This window comes from Amblyomma mixtum, chromosome 1 (genome assembly GCF_055824585.1).
Source record: "Amblyomma mixtum isolate Tamu chromosome 1, ASM5582458v1, whole genome shotgun sequence".
NCBI lineage: Eukaryota > Metazoa > Arthropoda > Arachnida > Ixodida > Ixodidae > Amblyomma > Amblyomma mixtum.
In genome coordinates, this window is record NC_143012.1 from 739,839 (window position 1) to 763,392 (window position 23,554).

General features: G+C 47.4%; 2 protein-coding genes across 3 annotated transcripts in view; both read left to right on the forward strand.

The window, feature by feature from the left end:
* The window catches only part of LOC149365197 (uncharacterized), a 92,128-nt gene that overhangs the window by 51,325 nt on the left and 17,249 nt on the right, over nucleotides 1–23,554 (forward strand). The window lies entirely within an intron of this gene.
* Nucleotides 7,437–10,514, forward strand: LOC149365198 (uncharacterized). Its single transcript, XM_089588219.1, has one exon. It carries the CDS (start codon nucleotides 8,054–8,056, stop codon nucleotides 10,316–10,318), a length of 2,265 nt encoding a protein of 754 aa, XP_089444345.1. The 5' UTR covers nucleotides 7,437–8,053; the 3' UTR covers nucleotides 10,319–10,514.

Sequence of the window (23,554 nt, forward strand, 5' to 3'; positions counted from 1 at the left end):
TTAATGTTGACATAAAGACAAACACCAATTTCCTAACACTTATGCGGGAGAACATCCCGTTCCTCTCGCTCGTAACGCGTCCCACGGCTGTGACAACCTCGCGAGGCACTTGTATAGATCTCGTCTTTGAGAATCAAGCATTGGTGTACCAAGTCGAACATATATCAGTCTATTTCTCCGACCACAAAGCTTCCTTCATGACTGTCAAGAACTGTTAGTGGAATCTTTGTTAAAGAAATACGTGTGAAAAATAAAAAAAAACTCTGTGATAGCGCATACATGTGTTGCTCGATTTCTTTGCCTCAATCTATCGAAAAGGTGAAACAGCTTTTTGCTGCGCTCAAATTTCGCATTAGGAAGTAACGTAATCGTCGGTAATTTTTTTTAGCATAGCGCGTGCCGCTACCGTCCCCGCGTACCGTGCTCTGCCACTGCCCGCTGATGACTAAAGCCCCTCGAGGGGCTTTAATGACGGGAACGTGGCGCCATCTGGCGGCCGTGCCCGGTTATCCTCCCTAACCTGCCTATGCGCACTGGTAAATGTGAAACGAACACCTTTTTTCTTTGTATCCTTTCTTGGGACCGGTACGAACGCTTGTAGAATGCAATAGCTCGATAAAGTCGATTCCGCCAAGCCGTTCTCAGATACGTATTTCATAGATGTGTACAAAGAGGTGCAAAGTCCTTCGATGCAGAACAATAGCCAGAGCCTCTGGTGGTGTTTTTTTTGCTTCCTTTGAAGTGCTTTTACGTAAGGCAAACATGCTGGCTTTGTTGATCTAATACAAAATCCAAAAACAAGGCAAAGCGTATAATTATTTATTAACACAGTTTGCAGTATATTTACTGTTTGTCCAATCATCAAGCTCCCGCCCAGTGATGTCACATCCACTGCTGAAAACCACCACTGTATGGTGACACCATCAGCGCCATGAATTTGTTTTTTCGAACTGATTAAAATATTTTAAACCGGAATATGTAGCGGTACGACCAATCCCAATAACATCAGTATAACTCATTCTATGCAACCAACGGGCAAAACAATGCATTAAGAATGTGTTTCGTGGCCCCTTTAAGGGCCACTCAGCGAGACCACTGGGCTATCGCCGCAGCCAACACGACTCGTGTTAAACTGCACCACACTTCCATCTGCTCCGTCCCGCGGCACTGCCTGCTCACCGTCGTCTTCTACGCAGGGTGTCGAACCGGAATTTTTTCGGGTTCGGTTCAGGTTCGGGTTCACGCCTTTCGGGTTCAGTTCCGGGTTCGGCTCCGGAGCGACATTCCGTTCCGGTTCGAACCGCTCCGGATAGCGTCGAACCGGTTCAAACGGGTTCAGACTATAAAAAATGGCTGAGGCTTAGCTAAGGTTAAGCCTAGTCAGATGCGAAGCATATTGATGGCTAGGCTTGGTAATACATGGCTTTCCTTGGTTGAATACTTGGTCATTTTAATACAACCACTAGAAGCCTTCGTCGTGGGGGAAGACAACGGCATGGCTACAGCGGAACGCCGACTAACCCCGAGACGCGCGTTGGGTGAGCGCCTGGATTGCTACGGAAGCCGCGTCTGCCTGCCCAGTGGAGCGAGCGTTTCACCTACACCGAGTGTGAACGCGCGTTCGAAATGCGCGGGAATGCCGCTCGAGGACATTCCGGCGTCTGTGCGATGGCATCGTTCTCCCACTCCCAGCGCGTGACGGCGATCTGTCGGAAGCAGTGTCGCGCACAACCACAGCGACGGCGCGAGGTGGGCCCCCGTTTCTCCACTGTCGCGACGTCATCGTGTCACGTGGTGTGGCATCATCGTGTCACGTAATTTGGAGGCGCACAACCACAGCGACGGCGCGAGGTGGGCCCCGTTTCTCTACTGTCGTGACGTCATCGTGTCACGTGGAGTGACGTCATGTATCACGTGATTTGGAGGCGCATAACCACGGTGAAGGGCTGAAGTGGTAGCTAAAGTAGTATGCTTCGCATAAAAATTCTGAACGTAGGTTTTTATTCAACCTTGTTTTTCTGCTTACTTTTCTTTGTGAAATCAACATATAAAGCAACACTGCAAAAGTTACTCAATGCGAGATGTTTTACTGTCCGCGGCTAAAGGATTTAAATTTACTCAAGAGCCGCGAAATCAAATGAACTCAGAATTAGTGTACACTGGCTTTGTGAACTAGACTCTATCTGATGAGCTACATAAAAAAAAGCTGATGGATTTTTCATCTACGAAACTTTTAAGCTTCAGCAGTTTCGGAGTCCCCGTCAGGCGAGTAATGGGTCTCTCTTGAAGCTCGTGTCAATTGGGAATTTCTCCGCCGCAAAATGCTTAAGCGGGCGCCGTCAGGACCGCTGCATGCGCCCACTATGAGCGGAAGTTGCCTTGTATTTGCAGGTATATACAGTAAAGACACCATTTTGTCACCCCAAAAGGGGCTTGCCAGTCACCCCCCACTCTGGCACACCTGCAGCATACATCTAGAGAGTTTACCAAAAATATTTTATTTTCATCACCTGCCTTCCCTTCAACTAAGGCATTGTGGCTTTAAATAAACGTTTTCATCATCATCATCATCACCTGCTCTATATCGCCTTTGTAACTCGCATTATATATCTCGACCACCTATAGCTCGTTTCTTCAAAAACACAGCTAATCGTGGCTTGTCGCTAGTACAGTGTAAAATTAAGATTTTAGCCTATGCTGATGTCGCCGTCTATTGCTCTGATGAAAAGAGCATGATAAAAAGGCAGGCTTGCATTGGTTGAGGACACTTCGTGTCTGCACGGACACAAACATGCGACGTCTTCAATGCGACGTTGCGTTGTGACAATGCAGCGATTGGTGCATTGCGAGAGGAGGACCGTAAATTCGTTAAAATAGAATTTTTGTTACTTTTCTGGGACGTTTTCAAAGGCAGCCCATGCGTGGACAGATTTCCATGCTACCTTGATACAGATGGTGAGTGTTTCGTGGAGTTTTTGTCCACTAACCTGTTTCATGATTTTTATTTTCCGAAACCGATAACCACCGCTTCCTGGCAGCTGTGCTTATTAGGTGACTAAATGCTCATCTGTCTTTTATGTACATAGCCGTGAGGGAATTTTGCGCTGACACACTCGATTTCCTAAATATTCGCTTTTCTTTACAATACCTTCACGGCTTCTCCAGAATACAGCTGACAAAGCTCCTGATCGGTCATTACTTCCTCTACGTGCAGCCTTACCTAGCCTTTCTTGACGGCCTTATATTAAGGCGAGTTCAGAGGATGTACATTCAATGGGCCCCAAGAACCTTTCTTAGACTTCAAACGTCGACCATACGTGTCAGCACATGCCATCGAGCCAAGGGTACGTTTGTGCCATGATCAGAGAATTGCTACATCTGCAAGCAAGGAGGGACAATTGAACAACGAAATTATTTGAGACGCTATGTTCGTTTCAGACATAGCTCGCTTCAGCAGCCTCTTAAAAAGGACATTGAGGTCATGCCTTACACTATAAGATTTGTGCCAGTAATGAAGGACACCGGAATTCCGTGTGAACTTTTCCTGTTAATAAGACTGCTTATCGTGTGAATAAGCTGTATGCTTACGCACAATTGCCACTTTCGGCCAGGTCACTGTTCAGAGAACAGTTCATTTCAGCTCAGAACGTACATGCTGCGAAAGTTCAACCTCCTGACTGGTAGCCCTTTCTTGACGTGTGCGTATTCAGGAATTTTTATGTGCAGGCAGAGCAAGGGAGTGATAGTGGCATGAGGCCGTATGCCGACGTCGCGGAATTCGACCCAGTCAAGTAAGGCAAGACGAGGTCAGGGAGGTTTCTATATTCTATGCGGCCACAATAAAAAGAATCTTCAAAGATGGCCGATTAGCCTAAGGCATCAGTAAACGAAGCTTCTCTGTTGCGGCCGCCGCCACTGGCTTGATTCCCACTTAGCGTTAGAGTATTGTATGTAGTTGGTTTCTTTACTGCGTTAGCAGTATAGTCTCCTTTCTCAAAAATTCAAAAATTTCCGTCTGTCTGTGTGTGTGTGTGTGTGTGTGTGCGTGCGTGCGTGCGTGCGTGTGTGTGTGTGTGTGTGTGTGTGTGTGTGTGTGTGTGTCAATGCATGCGTGCGCTTAAGCATGTGTTTGGTGGGCGCACATCCGGGCACTCACTGGCAAAAATTTGACAGACAGTTGCAATTGTCGGTAATGCGAAGTTTAAGCGCAACTCATCACACGCTACCTGGCATGTGGCGTACGCTGCTAGCCACTCTTGGGGTCTTCCCGTGGCTCTGCTACTTGGACAACCGGCTACGCCGACTACGCCGACTACGACGCGCAACTGGGGAATGGACGCATAATAGCTGCGGTCTAAAATGCCCCATCTACCTGCAGCCGATCTACCTGAGGTGGAATGCTGTGAGTGCTGCAGGTGTGCCGTCGCAAAGCGTTCTACAAAAGAACGCGAAAACGCTAGCGAATCCTGCATCTGTGGTGCAAAAACTTGTCTTTGAGTCGTCGCGGTGGTGAGCGGCGAGATTACAATAAGTTGGAAATTTTCGCTGGGACGCGCCGCTCAGTTGCCCATTCGCTTGCATGTGAACCAACCTTAAGCCTCTCTCCTCAGACACAAACAAGCCGAAGCGAGGGTTCTCGCACAGCTCCCGCCCTCACCGTTCGACCACGTTTTTTATGTGGCACTCTCGGTAAAAGAAGACGCATTGCGTTCGCTGCTATTGACGAGGGTGGCGCTGGTGAACTCTCTCATGGTTCGGTTTCACTGCACGTAAGTACCCCTGAAAGCCAGAAATATAAGACAATCGCAGCCGCAGCGCGGAGGTAGGCAGACAACTTAAATTTCCTCACTGTGCGCTTTTCTGTACAGCCTCCACAGAAGAAGGCAGACGACTCATGTACTTACAGGGTATTTGTTTCCTCTACTGTTGTACCGGCAACCTATTCTGGAGTTCCTTAACACCAGTGCTTTAAAACGTGTTAAGTGAATGTACATTTATTTCTTCTGCTGCAAAAACGTTCTTCTCTAAGCTTCATACACCGACGCTGCCTGTCAAGGCATTACTTCATGCTGAGGAGATGTTTGTGTCATGGACGGTAAATTACCGCCTGCTCAATGCGACAAAGACCATTGACCATTGTTTTATTCTGCGCAGTGATGCTACGTTCTTCTGGGACATAATTACGGCGAACGTACACTTGAGAAGGGCATTGAAATCGCACGGATTAGTACCCGTTTTTTGCCAGTGGAGAAAAACTGTGTTTTGCCGTGTGATTGACTGTTTAGTCTCAAGAACCGTATGATTGATCGCCGCCGAATCACCGCCGAATCACCGCGGTCATCGAAATCTTTGTTCCGTGAGCAGTGCGCTTTGGTGAGGGGAGTATATGTTGCCCTGGAAGGGCCGCTTTGCTGGCGCTCCTATCTATATGCATGGGTGTGCCTCTCAGATGTTCAGGGAGGTGGGGACGTGCAGCGGTGTGGTGGGCTCGTTTTACACAGCCTGGTGTTTTGTGGCATGGGCTTACTCCGATTTTCCTTTTCGGCACTATTTCCATGCAATAAATAAAAAATCGTCGCCGTAGCTCAGTTGGCAGAGCACCGAACACAAAATTCGGAGGTCGGGGATTCGGATCCTATTGGCGGCATGTTTTTTTTCAGTTTAATCAATTATCGTTAAAAATAATTACTCTTTAAGCTCCTATTGATGAACACCGCAAATTACTTTTAAAAAAGTACATCCCCTATGCTCCTTGGTTTCGGTTATTGTTGGCTTCCCTCATGTGCGGCAGAGAGGCAGATATAAGCCGCACGTCAGAGAATTCAAGATGCAGCAGTCTGAGGACAGCGTGACGAAGCTGCCCGCTAGCGATTGATATTTTTTTTTATATAAGCAGAAGAATTTCAGTGCATCGACATAACAGAAAACCACTTCATCACAGTTACATTTCATTTCAGTAGCCCCTTTCTAGGCGTTTATCACATCTCAGCGAGCGCATGTATTTCCGCATGGCCTCTTTGTGTAATCACTATTTTCTTTTTCTAAGTATCGTACCCCTGCTACATGCCAGCCTTTCATTGCTTATTTCCGTCGCGTGCCACAAAGAATGTTCGGATTCTTTAAAAAGAAAGCGCATATGTATATTTCTTTGTTTTGTAATAATAGTATTATGTGTGTTCTGAGTCAAAGCGGCGCGGAGTCTATCAGGAACGCTGTAGTGGAGGACTCCAGATTATCGTAAACCAGCAGGGATTCCTCAAAGTGCACTCACATCGCACAGCACACACGCACTTTTTGCATTTCGTCGCTATCAAAATGCGACCTCGCCACCGGTATCGAACTCGCGACCTTGACATTAGCAGCCGAGCACCACAACAACTGAGCCATCGTGAGGGGTCTTATTCATTATCTGCCATCTGAGACAAAGAATGCCTCAGAAAGTAAATGTTGCACAACGTAATTGGATCATTGCGCCTATGCTTCACATATTTATGGTACTCGACACAAAGAAAAGGAAACCATTCTCACTCAGTGCTTTACAAGTTAAAGCTGTGCTAACAGTTCGAGTAAAGCTGTACGTAAGCATGTGAAAGGGGGATACTATAAAATATAACATCTCACGTCAATCTGGCGTAAAATGCTTTAGAATTAGCAAAAGCACATTGCGGAAACGCCAATTAGCTTTCTTCCTAGACACGAGACTTCTTTCAGTTTTTTTGTCGAACTGGATGCAATTTCGACTGGATGCCATTTTCTCACTGCATAGCGCCGACAGCTTTCGCTGGGTAAATCTGCGTGCTGGCATATGCCGTTTGGTCTGAAAAAAAAAAGAAAAGAAAGTATGCCGTGTTGCACAAAATGTGCGGCTGAACCGAGTCCCGAACCGGTTCGGAACGGTTCCTTTCAATCGTTCCGGTTCGGGTTCAGTTCCAAGATGGCGAAAAAAATTTGGGTTCGGTTCGGTTCCAGTTCCGGGCAAAAATTCGGGTTCGGTTCCGGTTTCGGGTTCAGGTTCGGTTCCGGTTCGACACCCTGCTTCTACGTAGCACAAATCCGTGCTTTCGCTTCGATTCGAATGCAGTAAACATTCCCTGTTGTGTTTTTTTTTTATAGTAGCTGTAACTTGGCAAGACAGTTTTCTTTAAAGCCCGCATTCGTTACTTACAATGCTAGCCAGGTGCCTGGTTTAAATACACTTTTTTATAATTCGGCGCTTACTTTATCGTATTTTTCAAAAGTAGCTTTTCTTTGAAGAAGTTTCGAACATCTTATCCCGGAGTGCGGAGACACAACGAAGTTCGCTCGTTGTATTGCCCTAATCAAGGCGTTCTGTTCTTCTTCATTCCTGGCAAACTTGAAAACGTGGCTTTTGGGACCCGATTTGCAATTAGTCCGGCCACGGAACACTTGCTATTTCATATCGGAGCACTTGTTAGGCGTATCCTGTCAGAAGCGTGATCCACATTCCACTCCAGTGATGTACACAGTACCACAAGCGCAGCACAAGGTGTAGACTGCATGCACAACGTCTAGAAAAAAAATTCGCTGTGGCTTAGCTTGGTTAAGCCCGGTAATTACGAAAGCAATATCCCAGGGTGCGCACAGGTCCTTGAAACCCTTGAAAACCCTTGAATTTGAAAATTGCGTTTTCAAGGCCCTTGAAAGTGCTTAATTTTTTTTTAACCCTTGAAAGTCCTTGAAATTTCCTGTGCGAGATGGAAATCGCGATATACACAAAGAAAAATTGGTGCGAAACCCGTGCATAAAGTGGGAAAATGATTATTTTCTCAGCGCATAGTTTTCTACTGACCGTTACACGAAATTTCTTGAAATTTTAACAAGTTTGGTGGAGCCCGTTAGACAGCTGGCCACATTGAGGTGGCGTGATCGCCCGTTCAAAAGTGAACGGCCGTATCGCCATCGACATCACCGGCCGTTGGTTCGGCGTCTCGTGGTTTTGCGTTGCACGTGCGTACGCTGATGTTTACTCTGTGCAGCCGTGCGTTCAGACAGTTCTCTGCGTGTGACTGCAGCAATACCGCGATCCGCAGAAATGCCCGGAAAGTGCAAATTTCAGAGCGCGTGGCTTAGTAACAGCGCCTACAAGGATTGGGTGGCACCAGATGCTACGAATCCACATCGAGCAAAATGCAAGCCTTGCGGGAAGTGCTTCGACCTGGTTACTATGGGCGAGTCTGCACTGAAAAGCCACATGAAGAGTGCAAAGCACAGCGCCTGTATGAAGAGAGCAGCGGCAGGTTCGGTGCGCGAGTATTTTTCCGCTAGCGCGAGCGCGCGACCCGTAGATACTCCATCGCAGTCGTCTGACGTCAATATCGCGTGCAAGGTAAACGAGCTGGTGACAGATGCGGAAATTTTATGGACGCTGAAGTTAGTCACATCCCACTGCTCCTACAGATCGTCGTCGGAAGTAGGCGAGTTGTTTAAACGCATGTTTCCGGATAGCGAGATCGCTAAAGGCTTCTCATGTGGCGAGAAGAAATGTGCTTACATAACCTGCCACGGCCTCAGACCTTTTTTTCTGTCATCGCTGCAACGAGATATAGAGCGGTGCGAGAACTATGTCGTACTTTTTGATGAGTCTGCTAACGAATGCCTTCAAGAGAAGCAAATGGACGTGCACATAAGATTTTGGGACGCGTCCAGAAAGGTGGTAACGAAGTACTACACATCTGTTTTCATGGGGCACGCAACGGCTGAGGATATTAAAGACCAACTTTTGAGTGCACTAGAACCGTTGCCACTGGCGAAGATTCTTCAAATCTCAATGGACGGACCCAACGTGAACCTGAAGTTTTTCAAGATGCTGCAATCTCACCTGCAGGAGAACTTTCAAGTCCACTGTCTTGACTTGGGTACTTGCAGCCTCCACACTGTGCACAATGCTTACAAGGCAGGCGTCATAGCGAGCAAGTGGGGACTCGACACCCTTTTGTCCAGTCTGAGTGCACTGTTTGAGGATGCCCCTGCAAGGAGGCATGATTTTTCAGCACTCACTGGGAAGGCAGTATTTCCTCTGAAATATGTTGCCCATCGATGGGTTGAGAATAAGGCTGTCATCGAAAGAGCTCTGGAACTCTGGAGTGATGTGAAGAAGTTTGTGGAATCCGCAAGGAAGAAGCAAGTGAGTCTGCCAAAGTGTGTGTCTTTTCAGAACATTGTTGAATTCATTCAGGACACATTAGTAGTGGCAAAGCTGAATTTTGCTCTTAGTGTTGCTGCCACACTGAAGCCATTCCTAATGGAATTCCAAACTGACAAACCGATGTTATTTCTTCTGGCAAGAGACTTGGAGACGATAGTCAGAAAGTTAATGACAAAATTTATCAAGTGTTCTACATTGTCTTCAGCAACGGGGATCACTGGCATGCTGCAAATTGATATAGAGGACCCAAAGAATCATACACCACTGGAAAAAGTGGATGTTGGTCACACAGTCGAACAAATCCTGAAGAAGAGCAATGCAAGTGCAAAGGATATATTTCAGTTCAAGATGGAGTGTAAGCAGTTCCTAGTCGCAGTGACGAAGAAGGTCCTTGAGAAGAGCCCCTTGAGGTTCCCAGTGGTTAGAGGCCTTTCCTCGCTTGACCCTCGACAAATGTGCTGCAGGCCTAATGAGTGCCTGGCAGGCCTCAAGAAAGTGTTGGAAGCACTCATTGCGGCAGGGAGGCTGACAGATCAGCATCGAGACTCTGTACTTGCAGAGTACACGGAGCTGTTGCAAGAAAAACATCAACTGCGACTTTTCGAGAAAGCCACCAGTCTGGACACCTTTTTTAGTGAACTTCTGCAGTTCAATGCTTCTTATGCAGAGCTGTGGAAAGTTGTAAAATCTTTGCTTGTGCTAAGTCATGGTCAGGCAACTGTTGAGAGAGGCTTTAGCATAAACCGACAGATCTCTGTAGAGAACTTGAAAGGCCTCTCTTACATCTCGCAACGAATTGTGTGCGATGCAGTGGAAAAAGCAGGTGGTATCTTTAACATTGTCATCACAAAAGATTTGAGGAAGGCGGTATCAGCTGCAAGGCATCATTATAGTGCTTACTTGGAAGCCCAGAAAAGGCTGGAACAAGAACGTGTCAAGCTTGACAGCCTCAATAAAAAAAGGAAGATACTGGAAGCAGCTATTAGCGATCTGACTGCATCAGCAGACGACTATGCTGAAAAGGCGGAAGCAGCCAATGACCTCACTTACATAATCAAATCAAATTCTATGAGAAAAGCAGCAAAGGCTAAGGCTGAGCAATTGTTAAACCTGAACAAAGAGATTGAGGCAAAGCTTCAGGAGGTCTCTTGAACTTTCCTTGGTGTGTCTTGACAGATATGTTATTTTACATTGAGTGCAATAAAGATATTTATTTTTTGAAAATACTTTTGTGTTTCGAAACTACGAAATACAGCTTCGTAGCAAGTCCTTGAAAACCTCCTAGAAGGGCCTTGAAAGTCCTTGAATATCCTTGAATTTTTTTCTGTATAGCTTGTACGAACCCTGATATCCGTACCTACGCCATGGTACAGCTGGTGTGTAGCTGGTGGTGGTGCTTGTGGTTAGACTTGTGGTGATGCATCGGTCATACAATCCAATCTAATCCAATCCAATGCAATCCAATCCAATCGAATTCAATCCAGTCCAATCCAATGTAATCTACTGTAATGTAATCTAATCCAATACAATGCAATCTAATCCAATCCAATCCAGTCCAATCTAATCCATTGTAATCCAATCTAATTCAATCCAAACCAATTCATTCCAATCCATTCCATTCCAATGCAATCCAATTCATTCCACTCCAATCCAATACACTCCTATCCAATCCAATCTAATGTAATCCAATCTAATGCAATCAAGGTCAAATGAAGGTGACCCCTGGTGCCCTCCATTTAACGATAAGCAATGTAGACAAGTCTGTTTAGCGTTCAACAGCTCAAGGTCAAATGAAGGTCAATGGTGGTCACCGCCGCGGCACGATGGTGGTCACCCCGCAAGGTGCAAGTAGCAGTGCTTTCGCAATAAAAGTGCGTCCGTAAGCATGCGCGGCACTTTCCCCGAGGCTATCAAGGGAGTCTCACGTGTTTCCGGAACCGATCGCATTGTCGTCGTCCCCCGTTCTGACTTCCTCGTGTAGGTGGGGTTAACCATTGTGTACCTTCTTGACTTCACTGCCTGCACTGCACCTTCCTGCATGAAACTTATATGTGGGCCTCTTTTGCGTGAGGTAGAGAGTACGTACTAACGCACAAAGCAGTACGTTAGTACTGGAAGCGAGCGCAGCTACCGCGCTTGTATATTCCGCGTTACGTGATCAGGCGAGCGGCGAAAACCGGCGTTATGGCGGCCGGCGTAGCTTCCACATAACTGCAGCGTAAAAAATGAACACAAAGGAAGGAACACCTACGGCACGGACAAACGCTTCGTGCCGTAGGTGTTTCTTCCTTTGTGCTCGTCATTTTTTTACGCTGCAGTTATGTGGAAGCAAAGTAACCAACTTGCCCAAAAGCTCGTTTTACCGGTGCAGCTATGGCGTGTCACGTGGTATGACGTCTGGCCACTCCTTCGGTTATGAGGTCACGGCGCAACGTTCATGACCTTCCAAGTTGCGGATCGGAGAGTAAGAGCTTTCGCTCTTATAATCTTTTCGACCGACCGCCGTCCACGGTGTGCATGCAAGCACCTCAACGCAGCCAACAGCGCTCGGCAGAGGACGCGCGGCGGGTATGCCCCTGTGACGTCACCGATCAGGGGTTGCCAGATGAGCAAGAAGTTCACAAAATAAACGAAAAAAAAATTCGTTTAGAAATAACTGCAGCACAGAATCAACTGAAACTTCGGGGAATTGTAATTTAACGTATAGGGAATGGAATGCAATACGCAGGATATACGCGAAAATAGGCTCTTATGGCCCCTTTAAAGGGAAACTGCATAGGTTCTAGAAATGAACGAGCTTAAGAGAATCGAATGTGTGAAACTTGCAGGTAAAGCATACGAAGTCTTTTTGGGCTCGCACTTGAAATAGTGAAGTAATCGCCGATTAAAATCCGGACGCCCTTCAATCTTCTCCGCAGCGCACAATGCCAAGTGGGGGGCTCACGATGACGTCATCGCAGGTATCGGTACATTTTTTCGGCAACACAGAGTGGCACTATTAAGTTGTTATGCGAAGCATACTAAAATAGCCCAACCCAGCTCCTCGAGCGCGGCGGTGTCGTTACCATTGACCTTTCGTGACCTCCATGTCATACCACGTGATGCGTGACGTCACAGCAGATGAAAAACGGGGGCCCAACTCGCGCCGTCGCGCGAGGCGTCGTGACCAAGGATGACCACGTGGTGCGTGACGTCACAGCAGATGAGAAGCGGGGGCTCAGCTCGCGCCGTCGCGCGAGGCGTCGCGGCCGAGGAGGACCACGTGATGCGTGACCTAACGACATAGGAGAAACGGGGCCCCAGCTCGCGCCGTCGCGCGAGGCGTCGCGACCAATGTGTTTCCTGCTTCTGCCGCTAGGTGCGCTGTAGTGAACACGTGATGCTGGAGCGGCGGTATACAAGGGGGTGCGCCTGCCTCTGCTAGGCGTACACGGGATAGAGATGCCTCCTGGAGACAGGGCTGCTCGTTGGAATGAGAAGCAAAAGTTGCGGCGTGCTACAGAGACTGATGAAGAGCGTGAAGAACGTCTAGCCAAGCGGCGTGCTCGATATGCAACTCGGCGACAATATGCTTCGCATCTGACTAGGCTTAACCGAAGCTAAGCCTCAGCCATTTTTTTAAAACGCTGTTCTCCGTGTGAGAGAAAAGCGAGAAGAGCCGCCAAATGGCGCGCCCCGCACGCAGACGACTTCGGCGCAAACGTAGTGTGCAAACGCCATAGTAGCGAAAACGCAACAGCACACGACGCCAATAAAAGGTTTCTATTTTACGAAATGCCATTAAAAAACGTCTGAAAGCGTTTAAGCAACAACAGTTTTTTTAAACATATTTATTTTTTAAAAGTGCTCCTGTTAAGCACGAAATATTATAGCATCCTCGATCACCCGCACCGATGCGCACCCACTGTCGAAGATGGATGGATGGATGGATAGGAGCGCCCCCTTTGAAACGGGGTGGTGGCAATTGCCACCATGCTCAGCTTTTCTTTTTTATTTTTTTGTTTACTGTGTTGGCAATTCTCATTAAGAATCGCCATCATCTTTACCTACGGTTTCCTACAATTCTAACCTTATGGCACATCTCTGCTTTTCAGCCACCAATCCTCCAATCGCTTTTTGCTAACTTCCACTGCAGATTTATTTACATGACCATTGTTATCTTTAAACCCTAGGGCCTCGGAAAGAGTGACTGCGCCTGCATCGACATCCGGATGGATACCGTCACATTTGATTATGAGGTGTTCAATTGTTTCCACAGATCTACCACACACTGCACATGTGTCATCTTCTTCGTTAAATTTCTTTTTGTAGCTGCGCGTTCTAAGACACCCTGACCTAGCTTCAAAAAGTAGGGCACTGCCTCTTGAGTTTTCATAGAAAAATTTTTTCCTGATCTGCCTTTTCCAGTATCGATATAGTTCTACACAATGTTTCTTTTCCATTGAATTCATCCAATTTTTAACTTCCGCGTTTTTAACCTGTCGTTTAATGCTCTTTCTTTCTCCGTCCTCATGACCTGCATACTTACTGGTTAGTTTTCTAGTTCTTTTCCGCCACTGTGAGTCAACGCTCTTTCTGTATAAATATTTAAATACCTTAGCTCCCCACCTGTTATCGTCCAATTTCCTCAGGCGTTCTTCATATAGTATTTTACTCTTAGCTTCCCGTGCTTCGAACGATGCCTAGCCCATATCCCCTTGTAGTGCCTCGTTTGTGGTTTTGCCGTGGGCACCTAATGCTAATCTTCCAACAGCTCTCTGATTTACTTCTAATCTCGACTGAACTTCTGCCCTTAAGCACAGAACCGCATTGCCGAAAGTAAGTCCCGGCACCATTATTCCTTTCCAAATACCTCTTAGTACTTCATATTTGTTGTACCCCCATAATGCCCCATGTTTCATTATCCCGGCGTCTCTTCGTCCTTTTGCCCTAAGAGCCTGTTCGTGCTTTTCCGTGTATATCTGCCCTTCGTTTAGCCATATCCCGAGGTATTTGTATGCGGCCACTTTGGGTATTTCGTGGCCTTGTATTGTAATCACCTGATCAGTTGTATCGTTAAAAACCATCACACCTGATTTAGTTGCGCTAAAACTGAATCCTAGAGCGTCTCCTTCGTCTCCACAGCAATTAACCAAAGTTTGTAAATCTTCCTGGCTATCTGCTAACAGTACAATATCGTCCGCATACATTAAACCCGGGAGTCGCTGCTCAACTACATTTCCGCCTAATCTGTACGACAGATTATAACCTAGATTACTTTCTTCTAGCCTTCTTTCCATATTTATCACGTAAAGCATGAACAGCAGCGGTGATAGAGGACAACCTTGCCTTAATCCTTTGTGCACCCCCAGAGTTGTGGTACTTTTTTTTCCCTTCCCATGCAATTTCAACTTCATTATCTCGGTGATTTCCTGTAGAAAATCAATTACGTCATGACCGATACCTAAATCTTTCAATATGCTCCACAGGAGTTCCCTGTTCACGTTATCGTATGCACCGCTTATGTCCAGAAAGGCTAAAAACAGAGGTCTGTTTTCCGCCTTAGCTATTTCTATGCATTGGGTAAGCATGAACAGGCTATCATCTAAACGCCTACCCCTTCTGAACCCATTCTGAAGTTCTCCGAGTATCCGATTACCTTCTACCCATGCCTGCATTTTTAATTTCACCGCCTGCATGGCCAGCCTGTACATAACAGACGTAATCGTAATCGGACGGTAGGATTTGATGGTCATCTTATCTCCTTTCCCTTTATAAATCAAATTCATTTTACTCTGTCTCCAGCTGTGCGGAATTTGCTGATTTGTTATGACTGTCTCCAATGCTTTTATCAGCGCTTCCTTGCTTCTTGGGCCAAGTTCATTAATCAGCTTAATTGGAATTTCGTCTATCCCTGCGGATGTGGTTTTAGGAATATTCGCTTCCGCCTTTTCCCAGTTAAGACTAGTCAGTTCTAAGCTGTTCTCTATTGTGCTGTCCTGTGTTGCCGCCTCACTTGGGGAGATTATCCCATTGTCGTTGCTAAAAGATGCAGCTATAAATGATGTAATGTAGTTTACAGCATCGTCTCCCTCTAAACATTTTCCCTCAGCATCTGTAATCTGTTCCTGCGTTCTTTTATTTGTTTTTCCCTACCAGCTTATATGGTTCCAGAATTTTCTTGGCCCCCCTTTATTTGCCTCGCGAACTTCAGCCAGCCATTTGTCAGAGGACTGCTTCATTTTAGCCTGGACTAGGACGTGAACTTGCTGTTTCTTTTGTCGATAAGATTCCCATTTTTCGCCTATTTCCTCTTCAGATAACTGCGCCTTCTTTGCTTCTCTGTGTTCCCTTGAAGCCACCCGTCGTTGTTCGATGGCCTCCTTAATTCCCATATTCCACCAGCTTCGTGGCTTCCACTTTCCTCTCCAGCGGTTTACTCCTTGTCCTCGATCACCGGAAGCGCACCCTGCCGGGTCACTTTTTCGTTGCCCCGTCTCGCACGCGGATGGGATTGGAAAACATTTATTTCATCAAGAAGAGCTTGGTGATTGGAGGGCCGTGTTAGGTGGCCGCTAGTCCATGACTTTGGCGACCTTGTTGACCCACTCGACGGCCCGGACTTGCGTCTTCGGGTCTGAGCTGGCCAGCGCAGCCTCCCACCGCTCGAGAGAAGGGATTCGTACTAGCTCCGCCGGAGGCGGCTCTTCCCTACAATCTCATAAGATGTGGTCGTAAGTGGCGCGTTCGCCACAGCGGAAACATTGGGGTTCGTATTGAGAGGGGTACATGATTGACAGTTGTGCGGGGTTCGTCAGGGAGTGCGTCTGAAGCCGTCTCCACGTGGTTCCTTGTGCTTTGGACAGTGTTTTAGTCGGAGGGGGGTAAACTCGCCTGCCCAAGGTGTGATGATGGATAATACCATGAAAAGAGGCCATGCCGTCTCTCGTAAACCCCGGATGAATAGGCGAGCTCCCTGCCCGGTTGACGAAACCTCGGGCTTTATTGTGAGCTGCCTCGTTCCCCGGATTGTCCGAGTGGGACGGCACCCAAATCAGTTCGACCTCTCTGGGAGGTTAGGCTGTTTTTTCAAGACTGCTGAGGGTGGTGGGTGCTATTCGGCTCCTCGCTGAATTGCCAACGGCGAATTTTGAGTCGCTCAAAATAATATCAGTGGTGGTATTAGTTATAGCTAAAGCTATTGCCGCCTCCTCCGCGATCTCAGAGGAGCTCGTTTTGGTAGTCGCGGCTGCGAGCAGTCCATAGGGCCCATCCACCGCCACCAATGCGTAGGCCTTGTTGTGTTAGTACTACTCTGCAGCATCCACGTACACCGCTCCCGAGTGCTGTTTGTACTTTTCACGCAGAGCGCGTGCTCTGGCCCAACGTCGTCCCTCGTGGTGCACGGGATGCATTTTCTTGGGGAGGGGTTTTATGAGCAGGCTCTTCGTAATATGTTTTGGTAGCTGAGTTTTCGCTTCTACTCTCGGATGCGCGTTGCCCATTCCTAGTCGGGAGGGAATGGCTCTGCCCGCACTAATACGAGTGAGTCTCGCAGCTTGTGTCGTGAGGTGTGCCTCGCAGAGTTCATCTAGCGTGTTGTGTATGCCGAGTCCTAAGAGCCTCTCTGTTGACGTGTAACGCGGTAGACCGAGGGTGGTCTTGTACGCTTGTCTGATGATACTATCTCCGCTGCATAGAGGCGGAAGTAGGGGACTGAGTATACTACTCTGTTTAGAACGAAGGCTTGAACCAGACGACAAAGATCCTTTTTTTGACGACCCGTCTGCGGTTGGCTATTCGTCTGATGAGTCTCGTCGTCATACTGACTGTAGATTTGAGTCTGTCAATAGTTTGGGTGTTCTTGCGGTTGGTTTGCATGTATAGCCCTAGGATGCGTATGGTGCATACCTCCTTCACTGGCAAACCTCCTACGCATACGTTTAAGGGAGGAGGGGGAACGTAGTTTTTGAGGTGTATGCCTTTGGTCTTGTTTCTGAGTGCAAAGAGTTCAGATCTTTGATGCGAGCACGAGAGGTTCGCCGCTTGGGCGTATGTTTCGTCCATGTAGTCGAGGGTTCGACGGCGTACCGTCTGGTCAGGAATCATGGGTTGATGAGATTCACTGGTCACTGACCATGGTCAAACATAAATGACGTTTCGGGAGCGCTACGGCTCCCTTGTTCACAATGAGCAACCGGCTGGACGTCCCGGGCTTTTTGTAGCGGTTGGTACCGTTTTTAGACATTTAGCATAGACAGGGTGCAATGTGCCATCATTCTTATTTATTGTGTTAGGAGTAGTCTGGATGATTAGTGACTCCAGATTTCGGCGGGCTGATACATTCTTTTCTGTTGTCACTATATCTGCTTCGTCCCAGTTAATTTCATGGCCAGTCTCTTGCGCATGCTCCGCGATTGCGTTCGTTGTCGCTTTTCCTTTTCGTACGCCGTACTGATGTTCTTTCAGGCGTCTCGTGAGATCTTTCGTTTCGCCTATGTGAACTGATGAACAGTCGGCGCAGGCGATTTTGTAAACCACGCCGGGAAACTTGGCAAGAGGGAGCTGATCTTTCACGTTTACCAGCTCATTTCTTATCTTGCTTGTTGGTACATGTGCAACATGGACGCCGTGCTTGCGGAACATCCGCGCCAGCGCCTCGCTGATCCCTGATATATGCGGGATAGGGGCTCGCTTCGGTTTCGGTGCGTCGGCACTTTCGTCTTCCCTGGCAGTAGGCTTTCCTCGATGGAGCCAATCTTCTTTGCCTGTTCCGAATGAAGGAAAGCGTGTAGCCGTTTCTTTTTAAGTCATTTTCCACGGTCTTCACTGTAGACTTCCCTGGCGCGGTTGGTTAGAGATGCAACCACTGACCGCTTGCGACTGACTGGGTGCGCTGAACTGAAATTTAGGTATCTTCCAGAATGCGTCGGTTTCCGGTAAACGCGAAAACTAAGACCAGTCGGAGTACGTGTCACCACAGTGTCAAGGAACGGAAGGCAGCCGTCGGTCTCTTCCTCAACAGTAAAGCTGATTGTGGGCTGAATGGCGTTGAGGTGATGGAGAAAATACTTTGCCTCGAAAAATCGATCGAGAAAATGCCTAAGAAAAGCTTTGGCCACCTTCCAACCGCGACCAAAAGTATTTCTTAGGTATGTGGACGACTGCTTCTTCGTCATAGACCGAAAGCACACGCGCATTTTCCTCGGTCACCTCAACGCCATTCAGCCCTCAATCAACTTTACTGTTGAGGAAGAGACCGACGGCTGCCTTCCTTTCCCTGACACTGTGGTGACAAGTACTCCGACTGGTCTTAGTTTTCGCGTTTACCGGAAACCGACGCATTCTGGAAGATACCTAAATTTCAGTTCAGCGCACCCAGTCAGTCACAAGCGGTCAGTGGTTGCATCTCTAACCAACCGCGCTAGGGAAGCCTGCAGTGAAGACGCAGCCCTAAGCCACGAAATGAAGACCGTGGAAAATGACTTAAAAAGAAACGGCTACCCGCTTTCCTTCATTCAAAACACGCAAAGAAGATTGGCTCCATCGAAGAAGCCTACTGCCAGGGAAGACAAAAGTGCCGACGCACCGAAACCGAAGCGAGCCCCTATCCCGTATATATCAGAGATCAGCGAGGCGCTGGCGCGGATGTTCCGCAAGCACGGCGTCCATGTTGCACATGCACCAACAAGCAAGATAAGAAATGAGCTAGTAAACGTGAAAGATCAGCCCCCTCTTGCCAAGTTTCCAGGCGTGGTTTACAAAATCGCCTGCGCCGACTGTTCATCAGTTTACATAGGTGAAACGAAAGATCTCACGAGACGCCTGAAAGAACATCAGTACGACGTACGAAAAGGAAAAGCGACTACGAACGCAATCGCGGAGCATGCGCAAGAGACTGGCCATGGAATTAACTGGGACGAAGCAGATATAGTGACAACAGAAAAGAATGTATCAGTCCGCCGAAATCTCGAGTCACTAATCATCCAGACTACTCCTAACACAATAAATAAGAATGATGGCACATTGCACCTATATCTACGCTAAATGTCTAAAAACGATACTAACCGCTAGAAAAAGCCCGGGACGTCCAGCCGGTTGCTCATTGTGAACAAGGGAGCTGTAGCGCTCCCGAAACGTCATTTGTTTTTACCATGGTCAGTGACCAGTGAATGTCATCATGTTTCAACCATGTCTACCGCTTGCTGCAGTGTATTCTCCACTTGGCCGTCACTCTTTGTTGTTACCCACAGAGTGAATTCGTGCGCGTAGAAAGTATGATGCAACCCGGGTATGGTGGCGAGTCTTGAAGGAAGTTTGATGAGGGACAGATTGAGCAGAAAAGGCGAGAGGACTGAACCTTCAGGTGTTCCTCTGCTTCGAGGGGGATGGGGTCAGATTTGATCTCACCCACTGCGAGCTCCGCGGACCTCTCTGAAATGAAGGAGCGGATATATGTGAATACCCGCACCCTGGGATTATTGTTACGTTCGTGAGAATAGCCTCGTGCGCGACGTTATCGAACGCCTTGTTCAGGTCTAGCCCGAGCACTGCATTCGTGCCCGTCCCTCGAACGGGTCTATGATGTCGGACTTCAATTGAAGCATGACATCCTGTGTAGATAGATGCGCTCTGAAGCCAATCATGGTGGGGGGAAGTAAGTCGCTGTCTTCCACAAACCCTTGTAGGCGGTTGAGGATTACGTGTTCCATCAACTTGCTTATTTCATTTCATTCATTTATTTGTCCCTTAAAGGCCCGAAGGCATTACATAAGGGGGGGCGTACATACAGGTTGGAGGGTAGTGGCAGAGAACACACAAAAAAAAAGAAAGGGGGAAAAATACACGGGGTACAAAAAGAGTACAATAATATACAAACTAAAAACAAGAAATAAACATACAAAAAGAAAACAAGGAACAGTTGGCACTTCGGTGTCGCAGTATGAATATGTTTATGAGAAGTAATTAGCCAGTTTCTCGCGGAAAAGGCGGCGATCGGAGCATGTTATTATGTTGTCGGGAAGGCCATTCCAGAGCACTATGGAGTCGGGAAAAAATGAACTGCTCATTGCGGAGGTGCGGGTTTTAATGCGTGCGATTGGGTTACTGTGGTTTAGGCGGGATGACGTACGTGGGGGTGGCTGCAGCAACAAATGTCTTGGTGAGCGATAAAAGAAAGAGTGAAAGAGGCATAGACGGGAAATAACACGGCGAGTTGCTAGTGTTTGAAGGCCGAGGGATCGTTTTAGTAATGTTACGCTGGTATTTCTTGAGTACTGCGATGTAATGAAACGGGCGGCGCGATTTTGAATGGCTTCAAGGTCTGAGATGAGATAAGATTGTGATGGATGCCAGACAGATGACGCGTACTCCAATTTAGGATGTACGAATGTTATATATGCCAACTTTTTTACTTCAGGTGATGCAGATTTTAGATTGCGCCGGAGAAAACCAAGTGTGCGTGATGCTTTGGAACAGATGGTCTGAATGTGTGTTGTCCATGACAGCGATGATGTGATGTGTACTCCTAGGTATTTATAAGATGATGTTCTGGTGACGGCGACCGATTTTATGTTGTAAGTGCTATCAATAAGTGTGTTTTTGCGGGAGAATGATATGGATTGGCATTTATTTAGATTAAGAGGCATGTGCCATTTGTCACACCACGCTGAGATAGTGGTTAGATCCTGTTGAAGAGCGGCAATGGCGCTAGCGCCGTGGATGGGGCTGTAAATTACGCAGTCATCTGCGAATAAACGTAGCGTGGATTTTATGTTAATCGGTAGGTCATTGATGTAGATGAGGAATAAAAGAGGTGATAAGCCTGCACCTTGAGGTACGCCGGATGTTACGTCGGTAAAAGCTGAGCGACAGTTATTAACACAGGTGAACTGCTTACGTCCTATAAGGAAGTGCTCTAGCCAGGAGAGCAAAGTTTGTGGAATGCCGAGCGATGACAACTTAAAAAGAAGAAGATTATGGGAAACACGATCAAATGCTTTTGAAAAGTCGAGAAAGATAGCGTCGATCTGGACAAGGTTATCTAAGTATTGTAGAATGTCGTGGGTGAATTCGGCGAGCTGGGTCTCACATGACAGCTGCTTGCGGAAGCCGTGTTGATTCGGATAGAAAAAGTTCATTGATTCTAGGTGGGTCATAAGATTGGAAAAAATGATGTGCTCAAGTAGTTTAGACGGTATTCTAGTGAGGGAAATGGGACGATAGTTGTTAGGGCACGTGCGGTCATCCGCTTTAAATATGGGTGTAATTTGAGCTTTTTTCCAATCGTCGGGGACAACCCCGGTATCTAAGGATTGCGCAAAAATTAGATGCAGTACCTGGCTAGACAATGAAATGGTATTTTTTAGTAGCTTACTGTTAATTTGATCGCAGCCGGCAGATGTAGATAATTTCAGTGAGGCAATAAGCTTTGATACACCATCAGGGTTAATTTCGATTTTAGGCATTTCTGAGAGTGAGATTTCTGGAATGTGCTCATTAGCAGTAATGTTAGCAGCGGAAAAAACTGACGTAAAGTAATTGTTGAGCGCGGTCGCACAGTCATCGCTTTTGATTGGTTCTCCATCAGCATCTAGGAGTTGTACATGGCGATCTTGTGGCTTATTAGATAGCATGCGCCAGAATTTGTTGGGGTTAGAGTGAAGGATTGATAGTAAATCTTGAGAGTAAAATTTATCTTTAGCACTTGTCAGTTCTGTGGTATACTGTTGGGCGCACAAGCGATATTTTTTCCATGCTAAATGACTATTTTGAAGCTTTGCTGTTCGATACAGGCGCTTCTTTTTGCCAAGGAGAGACTTCAGGCGTTTGTTAAACCATGGATTCTTGGTATCTGATTTAATAAGTAGTGTTGGAACGTGCTTACTTTCCAAATGTAGTAGGGTGTCTTTGTACAAATTCCAGTTTGAGTTAGGTGTGCGATTTAGATAAGTGCAACGAAAGTTGTCGAAAAATTTTGCAAGATCGTTGTTCATAGCATCAAAATCAGCCCTTTTGTAGTCTTTTATCAGTTTGCTGGTTGGTGATTTCTTTTTTAAAGGCAGTGTCATGGAGATGTGAACAAGGTTGTGGTCGCTTAATCCAGGAAGTGAGTGATATGGGTCCAAGATTGTCTATAGAAAATTTCTTGCCCGGTTTGGGAATGAAGGTGACTTTAGCGTGTCTCCAATCCTGCGGTATTTTGCCTTCGCGCCAATAGGTGTTCATGAGCTCTGAGATAGCAGCGACCGAGCCGGCATCGAGGTTTCTAAGCATTTTGTTTGTAACTCCGTCCGGTCCGGCCGCCGAGGTGGTGCGGAGTTGACTGAGGGCGTACCACACCTCGACGTCCATGGTGCCTGCATCTAACTCGTCGTTGGGGAGCCCCTGGTAATCCGGGAGTGGGTTACCCGGGGCAGTGTTTAGGTATCGCCTCTGTATGTCCTCGAGAAGCTCTGTGTTAGTGCCCGTGCACTGGTGTACCAGTTGCGTAAGCTGACTACATTGGGTCGACTTGGTCTGTCTGGAGTCTAATAGGTGACGCAGTAGCTGCCACGGCTGTTTATAGTCCATCTGGAAAATCGGCGGTTCGCAAGGGTGCAATCCCGGGAAGCATTGCGTGACGCGTGCTGCGAAACCGCTTTGCCCATACACGGTGGCCCATACTATCCTGCTCGTGTCTGCGCACAGTCTTACGCGATGGAACAGAGAATACGGATGGTTGCCGCCATTGATGAACTGCTGTCAGGTTCGTCTGATAGCGAATTTGACATGATAATCGACTTGATACAGCCTAAACACGGCGATCAGCGCCCGAAAATTCGTTGATCGGGTCGTCAGGCGCCTCGCCGATACCGGAGTGAGCGTCTGTTTACATTTCGTTGCTTGGCATGTAGCTGTGTGCATGGCCTTTGACATGTGGAATGTGTGATTTATTTGCAGTTCCGAAAGCATTTCCGGGTGATCAGGAGCGTGTGACCGGTGTTGTGGTTTACAGTGAAAGGCACGCGCCAGAAGAAAGGCACCCTAAAGGCGGCGCTGCGTACACGCCCCGCGGGGTGCATCTTGCCCTCGATGTTGACCCTCGCCGGGGCTCCACCGCCGCAGTGCGCAGGGAACCGCGCTGTTTTCGGGGCGCACCCGGTGCGAGGTGATCGAGAATGCTATTAGGTTTTGTAGTGTTCAATCCTTGGCCAATAGGAGAGCTAGTCATCTCTTATTTTGGGTAAACTTTGCATTTGCATGGTTTCCTGCTCGTTTGTTGCAATTCATAGACAGGATATTAAATGTTATGGCATTCTTGATTATCGAACAGCGTTTATTTTTTCATTATTATTTGGCCAAAAGTTGTGGTTCTGCAGTCGGTAGCTCACCGGCTCGTGATGCTTTGAGCGTCCATGGTGGCTGCAG

Bases quoted from the DNA above. Each gene is read 5' to 3' on its own strand.
- LOC149365198 (XM_089588219.1), top strand. From the start codon at position 8,054: ATGCCCGGAAAGTGCAAATTTCAGAGCGCGTGGCTTAGTAACAGCGCC.